The sequence below is a fragment of the Strix uralensis genome, chromosome 20, assembly GCF_047716275.1.
Source record: "Strix uralensis isolate ZFMK-TIS-50842 chromosome 20, bStrUra1, whole genome shotgun sequence".
Lineage (NCBI taxonomy): Eukaryota > Metazoa > Chordata > Aves > Strigiformes > Strigidae > Strix > Strix uralensis.
The window spans coordinates 9,939,925-9,959,905 of record NC_133991.1 but is presented as its reverse complement, the minus strand read 5'-3'; the positions used below and the strand labels follow the sequence as shown (position 1 = coordinate 9,959,905).

The 19,981-nt window shown below is 43.4% G+C and overlaps 1 protein-coding gene across 4 annotated transcripts in view; it reads right to left on the bottom strand.

The window, feature by feature from the left end:
* Nucleotides 1–19,981, bottom strand: part of VPS53 (VPS53 subunit of GARP complex) — a 74,206-nt gene that overhangs the window by 37,178 nt on the left and 17,047 nt on the right. For all 4 annotated transcript variants that reach the window (XR_012631719.1, XR_012631720.1, XR_012631721.1 and 1 more), the window contains exons 5-13: nt 17,027–17,113; nt 16,635–16,750; nt 15,366–15,485; nt 9,608–9,686; nt 8,233–8,376; nt 6,948–7,090; nt 6,110–6,251; nt 4,428–4,529; nt 922–1,016 (exon numbers count right to left, since the gene is read on the bottom strand). Coding sequence is in view for 1 of the 4 variants with exons in the window: in XM_074890500.1 (XP_074746601.1) it covers nt 922–1,016; nt 4,428–4,529; nt 6,110–6,251; nt 6,948–7,090; nt 8,233–8,376; nt 9,608–9,686; nt 15,366–15,485; nt 16,635–16,750; nt 17,027–17,113 (1,028 nt within the window). In the remaining 3 variants the exon portion in view is untranslated. The remainder of the gene's footprint in view (nt 1–921; nt 1,017–4,427; nt 4,530–6,109; nt 6,252–6,947; nt 7,091–8,232; nt 8,377–9,607; nt 9,687–15,365; nt 15,486–16,634; nt 16,751–17,026; nt 17,114–19,981) is intronic.

The following is a 19,981-nucleotide window of genomic DNA, read 5'->3' as shown; positions in this document are numbered from 1 at the left end:
TGGGACATGGGAAAGCTTTTTCAAGGTGGCTATCTTGGAGTTTGGACAAAATCAGGACACTACAAGCCTCGAGTTATGCACTCTCTCCTGGTAAGTCTTTGGGAGACAGAAGGGCATAGACAGATGAGTTACACGAGGCAGGCACCTCTTTTTCCTTTCCAGCCACTAACCTGCACTAAAAGTCTGTATTGAACGTTTTTCAACTATCTCCTCTCCCAGCTGGCACTGCGGTTGATAGAAAGATGTTATTTAAACCCTGGTGTGAAACAAGGGGCACAAGAAAGCGTGGCAAGAGCTCTAAAAACTTCTCAGAGCAATAAGCTGAAAGCTCCTTTCATTCAAGTTATTTTGCTGCAAGTCAAAGAGGAAGACGAAGAAGGGTTCCAGGGATTAAAGCCCCTGACAAAGCCCCAATCTGTGAGCGATGATAATGTTATCTTACAGCCAGCTCATCTACAGCAGCTTTCATCTAAGGATCTCAAATAACTTATTTCTATAAAGCAATCTTGAAACTCCTCTGCCACGAAGCCACATGTGTATTTTACAGAAAAAGCAAACCTACTATTTGTGGAAGACATGAGACGAAGGAAAGACATCTGTCTGCAGTGGGAATTGCAGAGGCAACCAAAGCAATTTCAGAAACACTAAGCCTCTTCCACAGAACGGCATCGGGCATCATTCCTGCAGGCCTTTGCAATTACAGATGAAACCAACACCCACAGCCCTCAACGCTCATTTTTGCCCAAGCAAAGGTCCCACTCATTCTAACTTTCCCGAACCATGAATACTCCTCCTGATGAAATGAGAAAGCAGACTTTCAAGAAATTAATTTTCTGCAGCCTGAGTACAGAATCTAGCACAACCCAACTGTAATACACATTCAAAAGCAAACAAACCCAAAAGAGCATGTTGGTTACTCACTTGTCCTGGGACTCGATATACACATAAAGGTGAGGCTCAAAACACTTGGAAACAATGCCATGAAAAGGATTGTCAGGGACCTTTGGCTTCTTTGGCTGTAAGAAAACATTTAGAGTGTTGGTTTCACACCTGCCCTGCAAGAAACAGTAATGCAACAGCACCGAAGGATCTAAGTCTTTAGAAATGTTAAGACACAAAAATTTGCTGTCAAATAATCAAAGGCTTATAATTGACAGTATATAGGGGGTCAGTATGTCTGAGTCTTCCGTTCCTCTAACAGAGCTGTTAGTATTCCAAGGAATTATCTTTTCACATATTATTCTTATCCTTAAAGAGAAGGCCGCTCCACACTAACAGATTTCAGTAAAAGAATTTTAATGCAGTTTGTAAATAAAACCTTGCTGAACCCTTTGAACAGTAACAAGACTCCACTAGTCACCTCTGAAATGAAATGCAGTAGTTATCTAGAAGCAACATTGAAAAATCCCTACGTTTTAGAACATTAAAGATAATAACTCAAAGTTACAGACTTCATCTCGATGATTTTTATTAAGATAAACAGCACGTAATTACTGGAGGAGCTGGAATTATACAGACAACATTACAGGACTGCTTTCACTGTGAGACACGTTTCTGGGGATGCAAAGACTTCTATTTTAAAATCACATTTAGAGCATTAAGCACATATGCCATTGGAGAGTCATCCTGTTTACTCTCATTTTAGTTTGGTGCTGCACTCCGTGCAGTGGCCAAGCACATCTCACTGAAGCCACTAGGACTACTGAAATGCTTAAATTTTTGCACGTTTAAGTACCAGGCTGGGTAGGGCCTTCAAGCTCATCTTTGCCCTACAGCTAGATTTTAAATATTTTTTTTTACTGACAGACAGTATTTCTTGTTGCTTGCCGGCAAGCTGACAATTTTTCACTGCCTGCAAAGAGGGCTGCAGTGACTCTGGAATGGAATTCTTGCCTCTCTCTGCAAAAAGCCAGGATCAGCTCCCAGCCAATAAAGATATGAATTTTTCCAGTTGAAATTTTTTTTTAGCATAAGAAAAGCAAAACAAGAGAGCCTAAAGGACATACTCTCCTAAATGACAGAGGAGGTGGCACAAAGTCATTTGCAGAAATAGCGAAGAATGACAAGGCAAGCATTTCTGAAGTGTTCTCAGAAATAATTAAGACTTAAAGACACAATGAATACTAACATACGGCTGCAAACCTAAAGCGAGCAAACGGTTTTATGGAGACCAGACCACCTCTACGAGACTGGCTTCATTAACCTTCTAAGAGCATGACTGGAGAATGTAAGTTTTTACAGCTTTGGGAGAGAGCCACTACCCAGCATTCTCCGTCCCAGCCCCTTTGCCAGTGCCTGCCCTTTTCTGCCGGATGCACACGCTCATCGGAGCCGGGAGGAAAACAATAGGTGGTAATTACAGAACCCTTCCAGTCGCCAAGTCTCCAGGATGGCAGCGCCAACACAAGGTTGCAGATTCACGATGTTTACGATTTACCAGGCTGGAAGAGCCAGCTCCTAACGCAGGACTGGTTTTCTGTGTGTGCGCGTGTGTCTTTGCATCATGCTGCTCCCAGCATGTCTGGTGGAGGGAATACTAAATCTTTTAACAGTAGCAGTGAAGCTGTATTTCTGAGTGCGCAATCCTGTCCAAAAGCTGCAGATGTTTAAGCTATTTCCTCCTTGAGTTTGATGGAAATAATAAAAGGTTACTGTTGTCACAGTAAGGAGGTCTGCAGCTGGCCCAGTTTCCTTTCATTACTATCCAAAGTAAACAGATTAAAATGAACTGCTAGGATCACTAAAAGAGGTTCTTTTTTAACATGGATTCCCTCCCGCCCCAACTCTTGTGCTCCCTCTTACACTCACAAGTGTCTTGAATTCTCGGGACTAGTGTCTTGGAAGAGCTTTACCACTCAAAACTCTTCATCTTCAACCCTTCCTGTCCCCTCTCTTCTTCACCTAGTGACAGGGGAAGATGAGACCTCCAACATGAACTTGTTGGCACTTGAAACTGAAATACTGGGGCTTGCAGGGCTCCCATTTGGCAGACAGGTGCCTGCAGGGCAGCTGCCCTTGCAGCAGATCCCAGCACCGCGTTGTGAGCATTAACAGAGGGCGTATATCCAGAGAGGGCAACCTCGCCACGAAGAGCATTTCAAGGGGTAGCTCAATGATGGCTTCCTACCAGCCTCCCCACGTACAAGGAGCAGAGCTGTTTCTTTTTCAGAAGCACCTGAACTGTTTCTGGTCAGGGCAGTGCATGCTACTGTTCACTAAAACCAACCCTAAACGCCTAAAAAGGCTTTGCAATTTATTTCTTCACCTGCCTTCTAGCACTACTGACTTGTCCAAGGGTGTCCTGTCAGCCCAGCACTGCACATCAGAGCCAATCTTCCCCCAGACATTAGAGAGAGGGGAAAGCAAGCTCTTCACAAAAAATACACCACACAGGTGTCTCCCCAAGTTCCCAAGTCTCTGTCTTCTAGATCACTGATAAAGTCTGGCCAATACCAATTGTCTGAGTCGAATTTTAATGTAAAGAGCAAAACTTTGCCTAATCATTCTATTTTGGGACTTCTGCTGCAGGTGGAAGGCAGAGGGCTGCCCTCCTTGTGTGAAAATCTGGAGGGGATGCAGCGCACCAAACTGCACTGGTGGAGAGCAACCACCCCACAAACTCCACAGGGCCCCGGGCATCCCTCAGGATACCACCCGTAAACAGCCCATGTACGGGGCTGCAAACTCACTGAACAAAGAGAGGGTAGTGCCCTCTTCAAGCAACTTACAACGGAACGCTTAGAAAACATCCGTCTGGGGAGTAAAAAATACAGGGCTCACAGGCTTTGATATTGGTGCCAATTAAAACAATTGCATTTACTCTTCACTCCTTTAGTGTTTGCAGAGGGCTTTGGAAACCCAGTGCTTTTACAAGTGGTTAGGTGTTGCCTGCTTTGCAGAGGCAATGGATGAAAAGCGCTATAGAGATAAAAATCCCAGAAGTAATATATTTGGAGTGAAAATCTAAAACTGACACTTGAAAGTTCAATGAGCTGCCTGGTAACCCCAGACTTAGCTTGCTTGGCTGACAAGGTAAAAAATATGAATTGCAACTGCTTGCAGTGGGAGCTTCTTCTGGGATCTGAAAACCCAACTACACTAGTTCATCTTTCTTTGACAGAAATCCTTTAGTTACTTTTGAGCTGTTGCTGCATGGGCTAGAACAGAATCCAACTCACTCTCACGTGGCAGGATTGTCTCCGCACTATTAACTGAAATAAAGATTGCTCTGGTTTCAGTGAAGTGAGCCAGAGCAAACCACGGTTGTACTGGGAGCCTGTATGCTGCACAGAGGATCAAAACGGCACTAAATTAATTGCTGTGAAAACAAACCTTTCAAATCAATGTGATGGGAAAAGCTTAAGCACCACCAGAGATTCTGACACAGAGACTGCCTCACTGACAACTGGAGAACTTCAAAGACTTACTTTGTCTGTGTCACTTTTCTCGATCACAATCTCATCTGTCTCTGTCCCAGCTTCATCCTCCAGAAACGGGTTGGTGGAGGGAAGTGGCACTTCTGGCTTTTTCTGTTAAAAAAGAGGAAGCTCCTTAGAGAACAGTCTGCTTTGTCCCCTCTGGCACACAGCTGCATCCACATTTTGCTTTACTAAGCCCTTCAAAGCACTGCACAGCAGTTTGTCCTCTCCAGGCACAGAGGTGACTGCAGAGTGCCTGGTGGTGCCTCTCCATCAGGGTGAGAGCCCGTTCCCTCCTACTACGCTCTCGAGTCTGGTTCCCTCTCCATCGCTCCACCAGCACACTCCATCTTCAGCACCCTCTTACAGCCTGCTCTGCTTGCACTCGCACCCACCCGCTCTGCCTGAACCGGCCCTGGAAGGGGCTTTTTGATTAGTGCCAAATTTCCACCCTTCTCAAACCACACACCCCAAGGCATGTGGTCTCCACCGAGAGGACCCGCGACAGCACGGCTCAGAACTCTGCTGCCGCAGTGAATCCTGCATTACTGCTCCCACCAGACTGCTTGTCCCCACCATGCACTCACCAGATCGCCACTTATAATTACAGACTTCATTTTGTGTATAAAACGGGTCAGACGATGACACCTAGAATGTCGTAGTCTCTGGACAGCTCAGAAAGGGGGAGACGATTTTCTTTTATTTCAAGCCACACCCTCCCCTTCTGTTTTTTTCAGTTATAACAGCTTCTGTGCCTACCTCTTCCAAAGGGATAACAACCCAGTGAAGCCAATTTAATTAAAGCTGCAAATTTCATATGAACTTTGTCAGAAAAATAAAGCTGTATTCTTAAGAGATCTAAATTCAGCCAGGAGGAAAACCTTACAGGACTTCCCTTTTTAATTAGCAGCATCTACTGATCCACAGCAAATTACAAATGGGTCCAGCAGGCTTGCCTCGTAGGTTGAATTATCACATCCAAGCAGGCTTCAAGACACCAGCTGGACAGAGAAGCCAACCTCAAACCAGTGGCTTCTGAGCCACACGTGGACTCTGTGCTCCCAGGGCACTTGGCTGGCAGGGCTCCTGGCTGAAATTTCAGGCAGAAAAAGCACAGAGATGACCCCAGAGATATTCACTGAGCTTTTGTCTTGGCTCTGCCTTTACAATCTACCAAATGAGACACTGAAAAGTAGAAGCTACCAACGCCCCTGCAAGTAAGACTAACCCAACAAACAATGTGGGATTGAAAGATGGTACCATGCGGTGAACGTGTGGTAACGAGAAGTGAAGAGAAGAGATGACTTTTAGTGAAAATGTGTCATCGACATGCAGAGAACAAACATTATAATGCAGTCACCATGCCATAATTACTTTGTGGTTCTCCGTAGCAATGTGGCTTCAGTTGCAAACAGCACAGGGCTGAGGAGAACCAAAAAAGTACACAATCAGTGTTCTCTCCTTCCTGTGAGCCCTGTGCCATCCTCTCTACTGCAGCCTGCAAGAGCAAGAATCACTTTCCCAACTACAAGCCACTGTGCACAGTCACACTAAACACCCTGACCTGCCAGTGCGAGAGGAGGCTGCAGGTGACACCTTTTGCAGTCTCCCCTTACTGTAGCTGTGTGTGAGGGCTTTTTTCTCCCAAAGAAGCTGCTGAGTAAAGGGTTGCTCTTTAGAAATCCCCTTACCACTGTCCCATCAGCTAGAGTGCAACCTGAGAAGCGTTTAGCCAGAAGTCCTTCAAAGTTGGTTGTCCTCTGAATTGCAAACAAAAGCAATTTCACCTCAATCTCCTTTGCTCTTGTGCGCATTATCTTAGCGAGCTCTGTCCTGAAAGAGAGAGGGGGGGGGGGGGGGGAATAAAAAAAACCCAAAACCCAAATGTGGTTTTCTATAAAGAGAAAGGCCTGAAACCTAACACTGTAATTCAGTCTATGCCCCAGAGAGACTTCCATCACAAAATTCAAGCTAATTCCTAAGATGGTCTCTAACATCAAACTCCTTTACAGATCATGTTTCAAACACAACCACAGTTGTTCAGAGCTTTGTGGGTAACAGGACCCCATCTCCTAACAGCCAGCACACCACTGCAGCCAGGAAAGCTCGCAGTATCAAACCTTGGGAAGTGCAGTGTCTCTGAGAGGGGTCCCAGAACAAAGGCAATGGTGCTCCTGGGACTGCAGCTGGCACCTCCCTCTGGTCCCCCGTCTCTGGTCAGAGACAGTCACAGCACAGTCAGCTCATGCTGTTATACTTGGCCTCTAACATTACTGATTTTTACCTCTGTTACACTGAAAATGGATTTCCACATTATCTCACTCTCTCAAAAGTACACAAGGTTTTAGTGATACTTCTCAGGGTTTTCACTCTGCGCTTGCTTTTAATCACGGACAATTCTACACCGATATTTGAAGACTGTTGAGAGTTCTACAGATATACAAACAATTTGGTGAAAAGACAAGCCAACCTTTTGTTTTAAGGAAGGGGGCTCTGCTGGGAGGCATCGTGAGCTCCCCAGAGGCTCACCGTGTGACGTGGCAGAACTCCACAGCGATGCGCTCCGTCATGCACCACTCCTGGGGGAACATGCGCCCGTACTTCTCCTCGTAGTCCACCAGCTGACGCTTTATCCAAGCGTAGCGTCTGTCAATCTTATCCAGCCAGGCCACCTGAGGAAGATGGAGAACAACATCTCTAACAGCAGCAGCTGCTAATATTCAGCCCGACTGCTTAACTGTGCTGCTGTAGCTTCGCAGAGCGGCTCGGGCTATCGATCAAAGCTAACTTGACCGCTATTAATAATACTTTGAATGCTAACAGTCATTCTTCAAAGTGCTTAAACACATGCCAGACTGAAAACCCTATCTTTTAAGAGCGAGTTCTGTTGAAAATGAGGATAACAGTACTCCTAAATCATGTAGATACTATTGAAAACTCGACCCAATAATAACTCATTTGATCCCACCCTCTTTGTTTCACAGAAAGAGAAATTAAAAGTCAACAGTGGGACGAGAATGCAGGAATTCCTGGATTCTCACGTTCAGCTGGTTTTCACACTCTGGGGACCGTGGACCCACAAACTTCTACAAAAATTCTTACAACATGAGCAGGATGGGATTTCTCCCCCCAATATTAGCATTTTCTGGTCAAAAAGCAGAAAGGTTAATCCAAAAAACTTTGATGGAAAAATGCTTTTGAATAATTTTGAATAATGAAGCATTTTAGCCTTTCTCTCCTCTTTGTCATAAACTGTCAACATTTCAAAACTGTTAAAATAAATTTTGATCCAAAGTGGGTTTTGTTTGGTTGTTGGCTTTTTTTTTTTTTTCAAATCCAAGATGATTACGGTAAATTTTTAAAAAAACTGTTAGCATCAGGACAGGAAGTTTAAAAATTAGCTACAAAGATTAATGCCCTTCCTGGAAATCCTTTTTCCTTTTTAGGCATTTTAGGGGTTTTTTTTGTCTGTCTGGGGGGAGGTAACGTTGTTTTTCAAAGTTTTTGGGTTTGCAATTTTCAGAGTTTAATTTTTCAACTCTTTACAGGGCAAAAAGCATATCTAACTTGAATTTATTTATTTACTCTATGAGGGGAAAACATTTCCCGTGCTGATATCTGAAACTGAGGTCTAAGATGGAAGGGAAGTCGTCCTGGCAGAGACGACACTGACTCCCAACTCATCAGCCAGTCACTGCTCCTGAGCCCTCCAGTTAGAAACTCTTCACCACAGGAACCTGTGGAAATGTGAACTTTGTGAACACCAGCAGAGCAAAATGCAAAATCCAAATGTAGCTTGCTGAGTTTCCCTTACATCTTGGTTTTCCTGGAAAAGGACCAGATACTCCGAGAGGTGTTGTTTAATAAATTTCTTGATGATTTCCTGTTTGATTCTGGGATCCAGGACATTGGCGACTAGACACGCATCACGTAGGACATTGCTGGGTCCACCAGGCCTCTATCAAAATAAACAGGAACAAATAATTTAAGGTTAAATAGCTGAATGGGTGATTGTAAATTTTACTGCATCCAGGTTATCTTGTTTTTATCCTCTCCATCACTCTTCTCTTTCTGATGCTTCTGCTGCTACTTTTTATTATCACTTAGGCATCTTTCTTCTGTTGGCTGCAAACTGAGCCGCTTCTGTTTCACTGGCTGTAAAGTTGTTCTGTAGCTCAACAGCCAGGAAGCTCCCTACCACAGAAGAGCAGCCAGCTCCATCTGCAGAAAGAACCGTTGTCCCATCACTCCTGCAAGGTCTTTCATCAGCCCAGATATCCTGAGGAACAGCTAAGAGAAGCAGCTGACAAGCGGGACAAGCAAACCCCTTTTCTGCAAACCTGAAGGCCAAATTAATGGGGGGAAAAAAGCAGTCTAGAGATGATCAATCTGCAACACTTAAAGTAGCATCTGTTGGTCTCTATTGGTGCATACCATGATGTTAGCAGAAAAGACAGGAAATTTAGAAACATTTTTAAAAAAAGATGCTCTTTTGATGCTGCTGCACGTGGACAGAGATTTGCCCTTCATCGAGGATCTCTTCCAAACAGTTTCCTCCTTTCTGTACTTGATAGTTTTATGAAGAAACCCACAGAGCTGGTACTTTGGAAGACAGAACTAGTGTTTTCTTTCAAGTAAATTCAAATTGACACCTCCTCCCTATATTGTTTGCAAACACTTGGATGCGTAATTTTGGGGAAGCACATTTGCTGCCTTAGCCCTAGCCCAGATTTGTATCTGTGCTGTCTGAGTAAACCAGAGACAAACTTGGTAGCAGCATGTCAACAGACAGCCTATGCCCGGCTTTCCCTAAACACAACACGAAGCTTTTGCGTCCAACACATAACCAGAAACCTGGGGGAGATGCCGAGGGAACCCCCCTCCGGTCTGTCGGGCCACGCGCGCAGTGCTTGGGGCATTCCCCGCCTGCCTTGCAGACCTCACTGCAATAGATGTGCGCAGCGTGACAGAGGAAGGGTGTCATTTCTCCCCCACATTCACTTGACAGAAACAGTGAGAAATATACCTAGCACCCTACAGCTTGGGAGACTTGTTTGCTTTCTAAAATAACTCCTGAAACAGAGAGAGAGATCAAATCTAGAAGTAAAACGAGATAAAAGTGGATGACAGTTATGTCAGTTTTCAGCAACACTTTTCAACAGGAGGAAGAAGGGAGGTGAGAACTTTACCTTTGTACCTTGAGAAGGAAAGGCTTCCTCGAAGTCAGCCAGGATCTGCTGTCCCAACTCATTCTGCGCTGCCTTCACCCTGACCAGGACAGAGGACACAAGGGCTTTGTTGGTGGTACAACCAGCTCTTTGTTTCATTGCCTGCAAACATTACTACAAAGTAGACTGAAAAGCTAACAGCTATGTGAAGGCTTTTAAGGGACAAAAAAGGCAGCTAAAGAGAAACCATCTACACTAAGAAGGCCTGTATGTCAAAACTGGGGGAGCATTTGCTCCCTGAATGACACAGGATGACAACGCCAGCTCTAGAGCATTGATCCCTGAGCTGCAGCACAACACACCCTAGATGCTCTTGCCCTGCTGCAATTTAGTATTTCAACAAGGGCCAGTTAATCAGCTGAGAAATCAGCAGGGTTCCTGTAATGCCAATGTGATCAAGTTATCTTTACATTTGTGTACGTTGATCACTTTTCAACAAAAGTATGTTTCTAACACATAAAAAACTTCACAATGTCTCAATCTCCATCGTGAACCTTTCACAGTTCCAGGTGCACTGACCCACTTTTAAATGCATCCCTGTGAATACTGTTGGCTGCAGTTTTATTCTATAAATCCTCCGTGTCTTAAGAAGCATAAAAGAGCAAAGGTATGAAACAGGCAAAAATGTTCTGAACAAACCACAGTCTTGCTCTTTATTTCGCTGAGAGAATAAAGCTTCCAATTTCCAGAAATAAAAGTCAATACAGCTTAATTGATACTTCTAGGGAAATGGAAATGCCTACACATACTAGAAAGAGCCAAAACAAACAGTTAGGCACTTAGATCCCTCTGCAGCCCTTGAATTCTTCCATCACTTTTTATTATACTGGAAATGCTTTAAGGTCTAAACTGATCATTCAAAGCAGTGGATTTTTCCACTGAGATTGATATGTTAGAAAGAGTGGCTACATTTGTGAAAATGTTTGTTCAGACTGTGGGGAGAAGACTTTGGATTTTTATTGTTGTTTAAGACTCCTCAACCTTATCAAGGAATGATCTGCTGCTTTAATCTTCCCATTTGAGGTCCATTAGCAGTGAAACACTACAAGATGACCTGACAATGCTGGAGAACAGGCCGGATTCTTTAATAGTGCCAAATGCAGAAAACTCTAATCCTTTAAAAGTGACAGCTGAAATAAAACTTTGTATCTGTGATTTAACTGTATGTATGACCTGCCTTATCCAGGATTTATTTATGGGGATTTTGGTGGAAAAGCTTCCTGCCTGCAATGTCAAACATAATTCTCACTTAAGCTCTCTGCTTCACAGGAATGTTTAGAAACTCCTCTACTCTTCCAGGTATAGATCCCCCATTAATACCTTCATAACTGTGAAACAAAAGGGCTTCACTAATATGTTGAAATAGAAGGAGTGGGAAATTAAAGCAGTAAGGAGGAACCCAGCCCAGCAGCCACAACTACAGGTATATCCTGCTTAATTTGTACAAGTAAGCACTAACAATTCATGTGAGAAAGCATCACAGAACCAAACCCTTTGATCCTTAAGAAAAAGGAAGAAAAAAAGAAGAAAAAAGACACTAACCATGGATTGCAAAATTTTATCCTTTAACTAATCAAGAAACAATAAGTCTTTAGTATTAGGAGTCACAGAAATGAATGAGTTTGTATAAACAGCTGGAAGTTACTAGCTGTGGCACTTCTTTTCTTATGACCAGCTACAGGGACCTTCCTATTTGACAACAGCTGCAGCGCAAGCACAGTGGAGGCACTGAAAAGAGCAGCAGCCAGATTCCTAAAGACTCAACAAATTTAAAAGAGGCTCTGTCAAGCAGTTAAAAGCCCTGTCCACGGGCTTTGTTGTTTTAGGCTCTGATTCAGGAAAGTGCTTAAGGATAGTCTTAATGGGGATTCTCATATCCTTAAATTAAGAAACTTGCAGGAATGCCTTGCTGAACTGGGATGTTAAAAATAAGTATTTTTTAAAATCTGTCCTGCTTAAAAATCTCTCAAAAGCAAACAGGGAAAATGAGTTTCAGCCTTTTTATTTTTTTTTTTTTTTCATATTTGCTAACATAGGGATAGGACAGAGACATCAAAGTAGCCAAAGGTTTAGGTATGTGTGCGCAATGACAGGGACCCTCACTGCCCCCCCAGTAACAATCACTCTTTACAAAAGCACACACACAAACAAGCACAATTATTTTTTTCCACCAGCGTGCACCTTGAAACACGAAAACCTTTATGCCACCTCTTTACAAAGTGATTGCTTAAGGCAGAGAACACAGGAAGGCACTCGCTGTAGCCTCTAGAGATGACTGCTCCCCACGGAAAGCTGTGAGCCTTTCAATAATTCAGAATAATCTTTATGCAATGGAAACTGCAGTGATAAAAGCCTCAACCCCATGGCTGGCTTCACTCGCGTTCGCCGCTCAAGGACCGTTTCTGCACGTGTGTGTTTAACCACTTGCAGAAAGAGAATTGCCCACCAAGGCTCAGCAACCCCAGGCGCTCTCGGCTGATAACAGATTTTGGGTCTCTTCTCAGGTCGGGTTGATAAGGGTATCTCTCCCCGACTGGACTCCCCTTGGCAGCACGCTGGGGTATCGCAGCAGCCGCCCTGGCTTCCCGCAGCAGGGAACTGCCTTTTCCCGGGGTTGCCAAAGCCTTTGGTTACCCAAGTATTAGTGATTTTTGTTTCTCTGACTTTTGTTGTATTATTAGTGGCTTTTGTTCTCTGTTTCCCCCACCTTTAAAAAAATAAAAACAAGAAAACCCACTGCTATGTTTCAAATGACATTAAATTACTAGAAACCACAATTCCTTTAGCCAAAGCTACCAGAAATCTTAAACTACGCCTGGCAGCTTGCTGAGATAAAAAGAGGCTGAACTAGCCTGTTTTTCTGTAGCAAACTTATAATCATCTTTCTCCTAAATACTTTCCAGGCTTTTTTCCACTATCTGCAAGGCTTTCTCGACCACTTTCATGGGTATGTTTGTGACCACTAATTGTATGCTCCCTCCACAGACAAAAAAACAGAAGAGGATTGAGAGATAACAAAATATTGCTATTTACTACAACAAACAACGTCCAATGCACCATATAAGAAATCGTTTTAGGAACACGATTACGAAAATATTTACATTTGGATGTGAATTGTGACATTTTCACATCAATACTCAACAGGATCACCACAAGAAGCCAATTAATTGAGAGTTCAGTCAGGTTTCCAATGAATACTTACAGTGGGATTTTGTTTAGTTATTTTCAAAGGGACAGAACAGGTGGAAAGCAACATTAAAAACACATCATTAGTTTTCACAGCATCTAGGAGCTGGAACCTAAACTGAATACCCCACAACAAAGAGCACACCCAACACCACCGAGCAGGCACTTTTCCTTCCCATGGCTTCCCATTCATATTTGGCTTGACTCCATTCATGCCAAGAATGAGAGGCTCTTTATTAAAGAAAGTAACAGAATCTGCTCGTTTAGCAGTGTATATAATAGACTTATTGTATATAATAGACTTTGGTTACTGTCACCGGCCTGTGCCAACATCTACTAAAGCATTTCTGGCCTTTGCAAACATCCAAGAGGCTTCACTTGTACCATTAAACCAAATTCATGAGATATCAAACGCCAGCAATTTCACAGTCTAAAAATAGCACTGCAAGAAGCCAGGCAAACTTCCTTTGATGTTTCATGAATCACAAAAGTATTTCCAAGCAAAGAGAGATAAAAGTCAACTCCAAATTGGGCACTAATATATACACGTGTAGTCAAACTCCAAAGCAGATATTACTGTGCCGTAGACCTCCCTGCAGTAATTTGCTGCCTGGATGTCAAAGCAGTAACAAGATCCCAGCAACACCCTGGGTGCAGCTCTCCTTTCGCCCCACAAGCAGCCACTTCTATCGCTACCAGATGGTGCAGCTCTCCCTGTGTAAACACTGGAAGGAAAACCCTGCCGAGGCAATTCTAAAAATAGGAGGAGCAGGCTTTCTTGAGCTTTCCAGATCCTTATCTTGAAGGGAGACTAAAACAAAAGAAGTTTTCCTCCATGTCCTTGCCAGTCTCTCTGGCGTGACTCGAAACCACTGTGCCTTGTAGCAGCAGCATGAATTGTTTTTGTATAGTTATCAGCAACTACAAAAGTATTAAATCATCATCCATCAGAAGGGAAAAAACAGCCAGAATTCTGGACCAAGGCTTAAATTATATTTGGCCTTACAGTGGCCAATGACAGCACGTTTCTGCCCAAGGGCATTGCCACTCTGGAAGAAAATGAAGGTGGCTATCTTTCTGAGCATCAGGTTGGAATAGTCGACAGCCTAAATCCAGAAAAGCACTGACATATGTTTGTATTTCCTTGATGTTCATGTTCATTTAAACAAGTGCTTATGGTCAAATGCTTTGTTAAAACGAGGCCCCATCTCTCTCTCTAGCTTTAGGGTGGATTTTTCTTTTGCTCTGTTTCATGGATTCCATCTGGGTTTTCTGGAAGAGGTTATCTATACCATAAAGTCCAACAGATTCACATGAAAATATTACAAACAAATCATTCAAATGTGATTTCCATCGCTAAACACCACAGGCATCCAGCTGCTGTCTTAGCAAAGGGAGTCACCAAAAAAAATTAATTACTGTGCCTGGAAGGCTCCTTCAAGCACCTCTGTAATGAGCAAAGTCATCTCAGGCATCAAGAAGATGGTGGTGATAGATTTGCAATTTTCAAACAGAAAAGAAATGCTATCAGATATGGTTGTATCATTAAGAAGGTGCATCCCTAACATTAATAGGCTGTTTCCACCTCTGAGCTGTGTTTAGCACTGCTACAGGCTGTTAAGCAAACATCATGTGTGTGATGCGAGAGAAATAAATCCCACTGTAAAGCAGGAAGAGCAGGTTTTGGCCAGGGACAGGGAGGGCCTTGTTCCCTCGACACCCAGCTGTCACGTCCCAAATGACATCAAGACCCCAGGAGGGCTGGTGGCTTCGTCACCACCAAGTCACCCGCTGCTGCTGAGAACAGTTGGCACTTGCTGCTGGAGCTGCACCAGAACTCTCACCAAATTTATCTGTGGTAACTCCACATTAGAAAATCAAGACTGTACGAGCTCAGCATAAACGTTTAGAGCAGTCAGGTGTGCTATATGCTATCTGCTACAAGCCTCAAATCTCAGCAGAACTGGGCAAAGGGAGCAGGTTTTGGCAAAAGAAACTCAAGGTGTTCAGAATAACTAAGTTTGGCAAATGCACAAAAAGAAATCCCTTGGGCAGCTAAGCAGTTTGACAGCAACTCGGCAGCAGTAGGGCACATGTCTGGGCAGAAAGGGGCCCCAAGCACCACTACGTTGGTGTATTTCTGCTTCACATCAGGCTGCTGAACTGTATCACGGAGGTTGAGGAAGCAGGAGAAAGCATCACCTCAGGGTTCACCACAAACACCTGCACATGAAGATCACATAAACCAGTTTGCACTTCCACAGATTACTCCAGGTAAGTAAATTAAAAGCCAGTCATCAAGAAGCACAAATCATTCATGAATTGCATCCGTACTAATCATTGTTATTTAACAGAATAGGCTGCTCAAGACTTGAGTAAACTGTGTCCAGTTTTAACTTGTTTGTTCTGACTAGAAAGAAATTCAAAGGACCATGTCCAGCCTTCCCATCCTCGAGAAACTGATTCTGCCTAATGCATTTTCTAACCTTCCTTCCCAGCAGGCATGCAAGTGCTCAGGGTTTGATCGCTTTACCTTTCAGAAAGCTGTCGAATCTGAGGAATCCCCATGTATTTGTTGAAGTGCTCCAACACATTCACAACACCTTGGAGAAGGTTGGCAACTTCACCATATTGTCTCCTCCTGGTCATAGCCCTGTAGAGGAAATCAAAGAATTACAAAGGCAGGTTCAACGAAAATCCTGGGTGGTAATTTCACAGGTTACCTCATCCCCACTGGGTCATGCTGGTCCCTATTGACATTTATTTTTCTAAAATACCCAACTCTTCATTAACATTCCAATGCAGCATTAAAATTTCACTTAACTGATGCTAAAATAAACCAATCCAGCACACATCTAACAATGCCTCAAAAAAACCTAAATGTCAAAAGCAACACTTGGCAAAGAACATGTAAACTACTGAATGCATCCGCTTCCCAGTATGGGTCCGGAGGCAGTAAATGTTATTTCACTATAATGACCTGAGTCAAGCCATTCATCATCACACACAAAGTGTGAGTTAAAGCTTCACAGGGAGGAGAATCATTATGCTGAAAAGCTATTAGCCTTGACTTTTCTGTTAATAACTTTCACAGGGAACTGACAGAAAAAAAATCAAGTTTATTTATTTTTATTTCATCCTTCAGGATCATTCAAATGGATACAGCAGCCTAAGTAAAATTTTATTCTGAACACTTAACAGCGCAGTGTTCGTGCAGAATTTGATACAAGCCAAGAACAGGCTGTGCCTGGGTCTTGCAGCTTCACAGATGCAACATGTAAAATACTGAATTGTCCTAGCCTGTGTGTTCCTCAAGCACATTAAAAAAATCCACAAATGATTATTAGAAACACATAACCTCCCTTCATACACAGTACAAGCTCTAAGGCTTCTTTAAATTTATTCTTAGACCTAGAGTAGATCTTTCCAAAAGAGAGAACACGTTCCAGTTTAAGACTTGAGACTGATAAAAATCCCCCCAAATCCCCGAAGAGCACATCCCTAATGAGGATACCTAACTGTCTTACTCTTTAATGGAGCCAGACTCACTCCTTATCACCGAGAATCAACACAGCAATTCAAGCAATCAATGCTGCAAACCCTTAAATACAGCAACAGAACTTGCGGGTCACTCAGAACAACACAGAAAGGATCTGCCAGCAAAAATCAAGACTGCAACCTATTAAGCAAACTTCCCTCCAGAAGAACAAGCAGCTGCTGTTACAGCCCTATTCAGAGCACTGAACCAAACTTAAGAGCTCAGCAGTGGCATCAAAGTACCACTAAAAATTCACACGCTTACTCCAGGGAATCCACACCCCCCGCCAGCATGTGCAGGTGATTGAGGGTGGTGATGGAGGTGGTCAGATGGCGCTTGGCATGATCTAGCTGCTTGATATCCCGTGTGATTTCTTTAACCTAGTGAATGAGAAAACAAGAGTCTGGTTAAATATCAAGCCACGGCAACAAAATTTTAAGGAGATAAAAAGGGTGCTCTCCCCCCTTTGGAACTACAAGCATGTTAGCTCTACAGCCACATTAACACAAGGACAAGGGTACAGATTCAACACATGGTTGGCAGCAAATTACCAGGTCAGCAGGACCAAAGACAAAAATGTTCCCTTTTTAACAAGAACTGGAAGCAAAAGTCAGTCTCCTCACCCTTTCGAAGGCTAGAATGAAACTGCTGCTTACCATTTGTTCTGATTTTTCAGCCTTGTCTTTAATATCCTTAATTTTACCAAAGAGCTGTTGAATGGCTTTCTGGGCTTCCTCCAGGGCCTGGAAAAGAAACAAAGTCAGAGTGGAAAGAAAACCTGCATTCAGTTTTCACCTTCTAAGAAATATACAGTTGCTCCCTACAGCCCCTGGGCTGGGGCAGTGGAGAGGAACAATTTTCTTACAAAGAAAATATCGTCAGCACATCAAAAGTCAATGTACCATGTTGGGATTTTTAACATGAGTTGACCAGGGTTTCAGTATCCATTTTACAATAACGCTCTGGCAAAATCTGATCGAGATATTCTATTGAAAGCACCTCCACAGTATGAACTATGAATAGGTTTAAGATTACTGCAACAAATTTTGATGCACTAAGTGTGGAAAAATATATAGAACTTACTCCTGATCAATACGTATTTAAGAGCAGGAAAATGAAACCTCCACAAAACCTCTATGTTCATCATTAATTATAAATAAAAAATACACAACGTTACATATAGAACACTGAGTGCTTGTCTAAACCTCTCACTGAATTAACAGGATATCATCCTGTTGGAAAACATGATGCATATTTTGCTGATTCCTTGGGGTGAGCAGCTCAGCCTCCCACCCACCTGTAGGAGGAGAGAGCACAGGTTTAGCAGGTAAAGAGGGTCGAGCCTGGGAAACAGACATCGCCTGGATTTTTGTGCTATTTTCCTGCAAGCTTCTTGGGGCATCCGGTCCCCTTCATACACCATGGTGCATCCTGACCTCACACAACCAGTGTGAACTTCACGTGGATTCAATGAGTGAAGCCACATGTCCAAAATCACATGTCCAAAATCTGACTTCTGAAGTAATTCAACACATTTTGCCTTCCCAGTCTGATAACATTTCCAGCTCCAGCTCCACTTTGCTTCCCGCTGTTAAGTGGGCTTCTATCCCTCTGGTTTTATACCCAGTCCCATGACCAAGGTTACGGCGCAAGCTACAAGCTCCTTCAGCAAATAAATTTAACACATCTTCATTTGGAAATGTATGAGCAGACTATCTGCCAGGAGCTTTTGCTGGAACATAGCTGCATTATAATAAAAGTATAAAAGTTGGAAATGCTTTATAATTCATTTTCCAGAGGGGAAAAAAAAGTCTCCTCTGAAATATCTTCTGAATCATGTGAAAGTTAACACTTTATCTATTAGTGTCACACAGCTATCACATCGCATGTTCACTGAGGGAAAGGAACACACCAGAGTGCTGCAGGAACACCCGGATCAGAAATGAACATCATCACCTACCTCCTCATTTGGCTCCAGCCTAGCCACCTTTTAGAATAAAGTTTTCTCTTCCATTTAAAGATATGTGGATTAACTGCAAACCAAAGAACTAAAGAATGCTCCTTTCAACATATTTAACGATAGTCTCTGTACTCAGTCCCAGACCACGGCTGCAGCACATTACTCAAGTGGGCTATTAAGCAAGCAGCAGCTGTCCTGCGTAGTCTGAGATTTGGATAGGTCTGTATACAAAAAAAAAGTCAACCTGGAATTCCTCACAGATGCCAATTGCTATGTTTCCCTTTGCTTCAGCACTAATGTTAAATGCTAATTTCTCTGCATGACCCCAGAGAAGTGAGAGCTGTTGATGTCTCCAAAAGAAAGATAATTTATCCTGCCAATTAAAAAGATTCTCCAAAAAGAGATATTGTCCTCCTTCATATCCAAAGCCAAGGCACTCTCACAAAACTTACTCAAAGTTTGGATCACCTCGAACCAACCTGCAGGGACAGGTATTTGTTGGGGTCTCAGGCACACAGAACCACCCGGAGGCAAGGAAGGGAGGATCAGCATAAGGAGCCTGGGGAGGCCCGACACACCACGCAGCCCCACTGAGCAATGCAGACACCCCGCAGGGCCACCCCAAATTCCCAACTAGCCGTAGGCTTCTTAGACGCATCTCTGATCCCACTCCCCTCTCCTAGGGCTAATTTTTCAGATGCAGGCTTGGACAACAGCCACGGCAGCTCAAGACCTCCAGCCATCCACCGCAATCCTTTCACTTGGGGGTGGCATCTCCAACGTGCTCTCCAAGGAAGAGCGTGTGAGTTGCTACTTTAAGCATCAATACGTAGCTCAAAGTCATTTGTTCTCAGCAGCCTTCAGCAACCAAGTTCAGAGTAAACAATATGGTGAGTGAGGATTTCCATCTCAGGTCTTACAGGTTTTACATTAAAATCCCTATCCACAAAGGGAAAAGTGTCTTACCTGTTTTCCTCACGAGTCAGAGTATCATCTACTTCAGTACAGGGACCTTTTCCAAAGTTACTGCCCATAATTCACCCTCAGATAATGGCCCAGACAAGGATTCTTAGCTGCCCACATATCAGCAGTTTCTCTTTTGCTCACTGTTAAGAAACCACAATCCATCTGTTTCTCTAACAGGTCACGGTGCTATTTAATAATATTGCAACAAAAACTAGCAGAGACTATTTACAAGAACCTGGTTTACACCTGAAGAACATGTTCCTGCTGCTCCCTGCTCTGTGCCTGGTGGAAACCAGCACATGCAGCAGTGGAACTCCGACCAAAGTAAAATGGGATTCTGTTCTGTACATTTAAAACTGCCAAAAATGAGGTGAATTGGTGTCATCACCTGGTCCTGACCCTTGTGGCTTTTACCTCCTTACAGACTCTGGAAAAACACAAACAAGACAATGTGTGCTTTGCCCCCATCCGATGAGTTAAAGAACTGTGGTCTCCTGCTGCTGTGAAAAATAACATGGCTGGGATGTGGGGAGAGACCCAACAGCAGCTGCCATTCTCTTCAAGCTCTGTATCGCATCTCTTAGAGAAGGGATATGTTTCCATAACTGGTAAAAATAACCACACAGAGAACTCAACAGCAAACTTAACAGACTTGAGTAAATCAGAATTGCTCATAAACACTCGT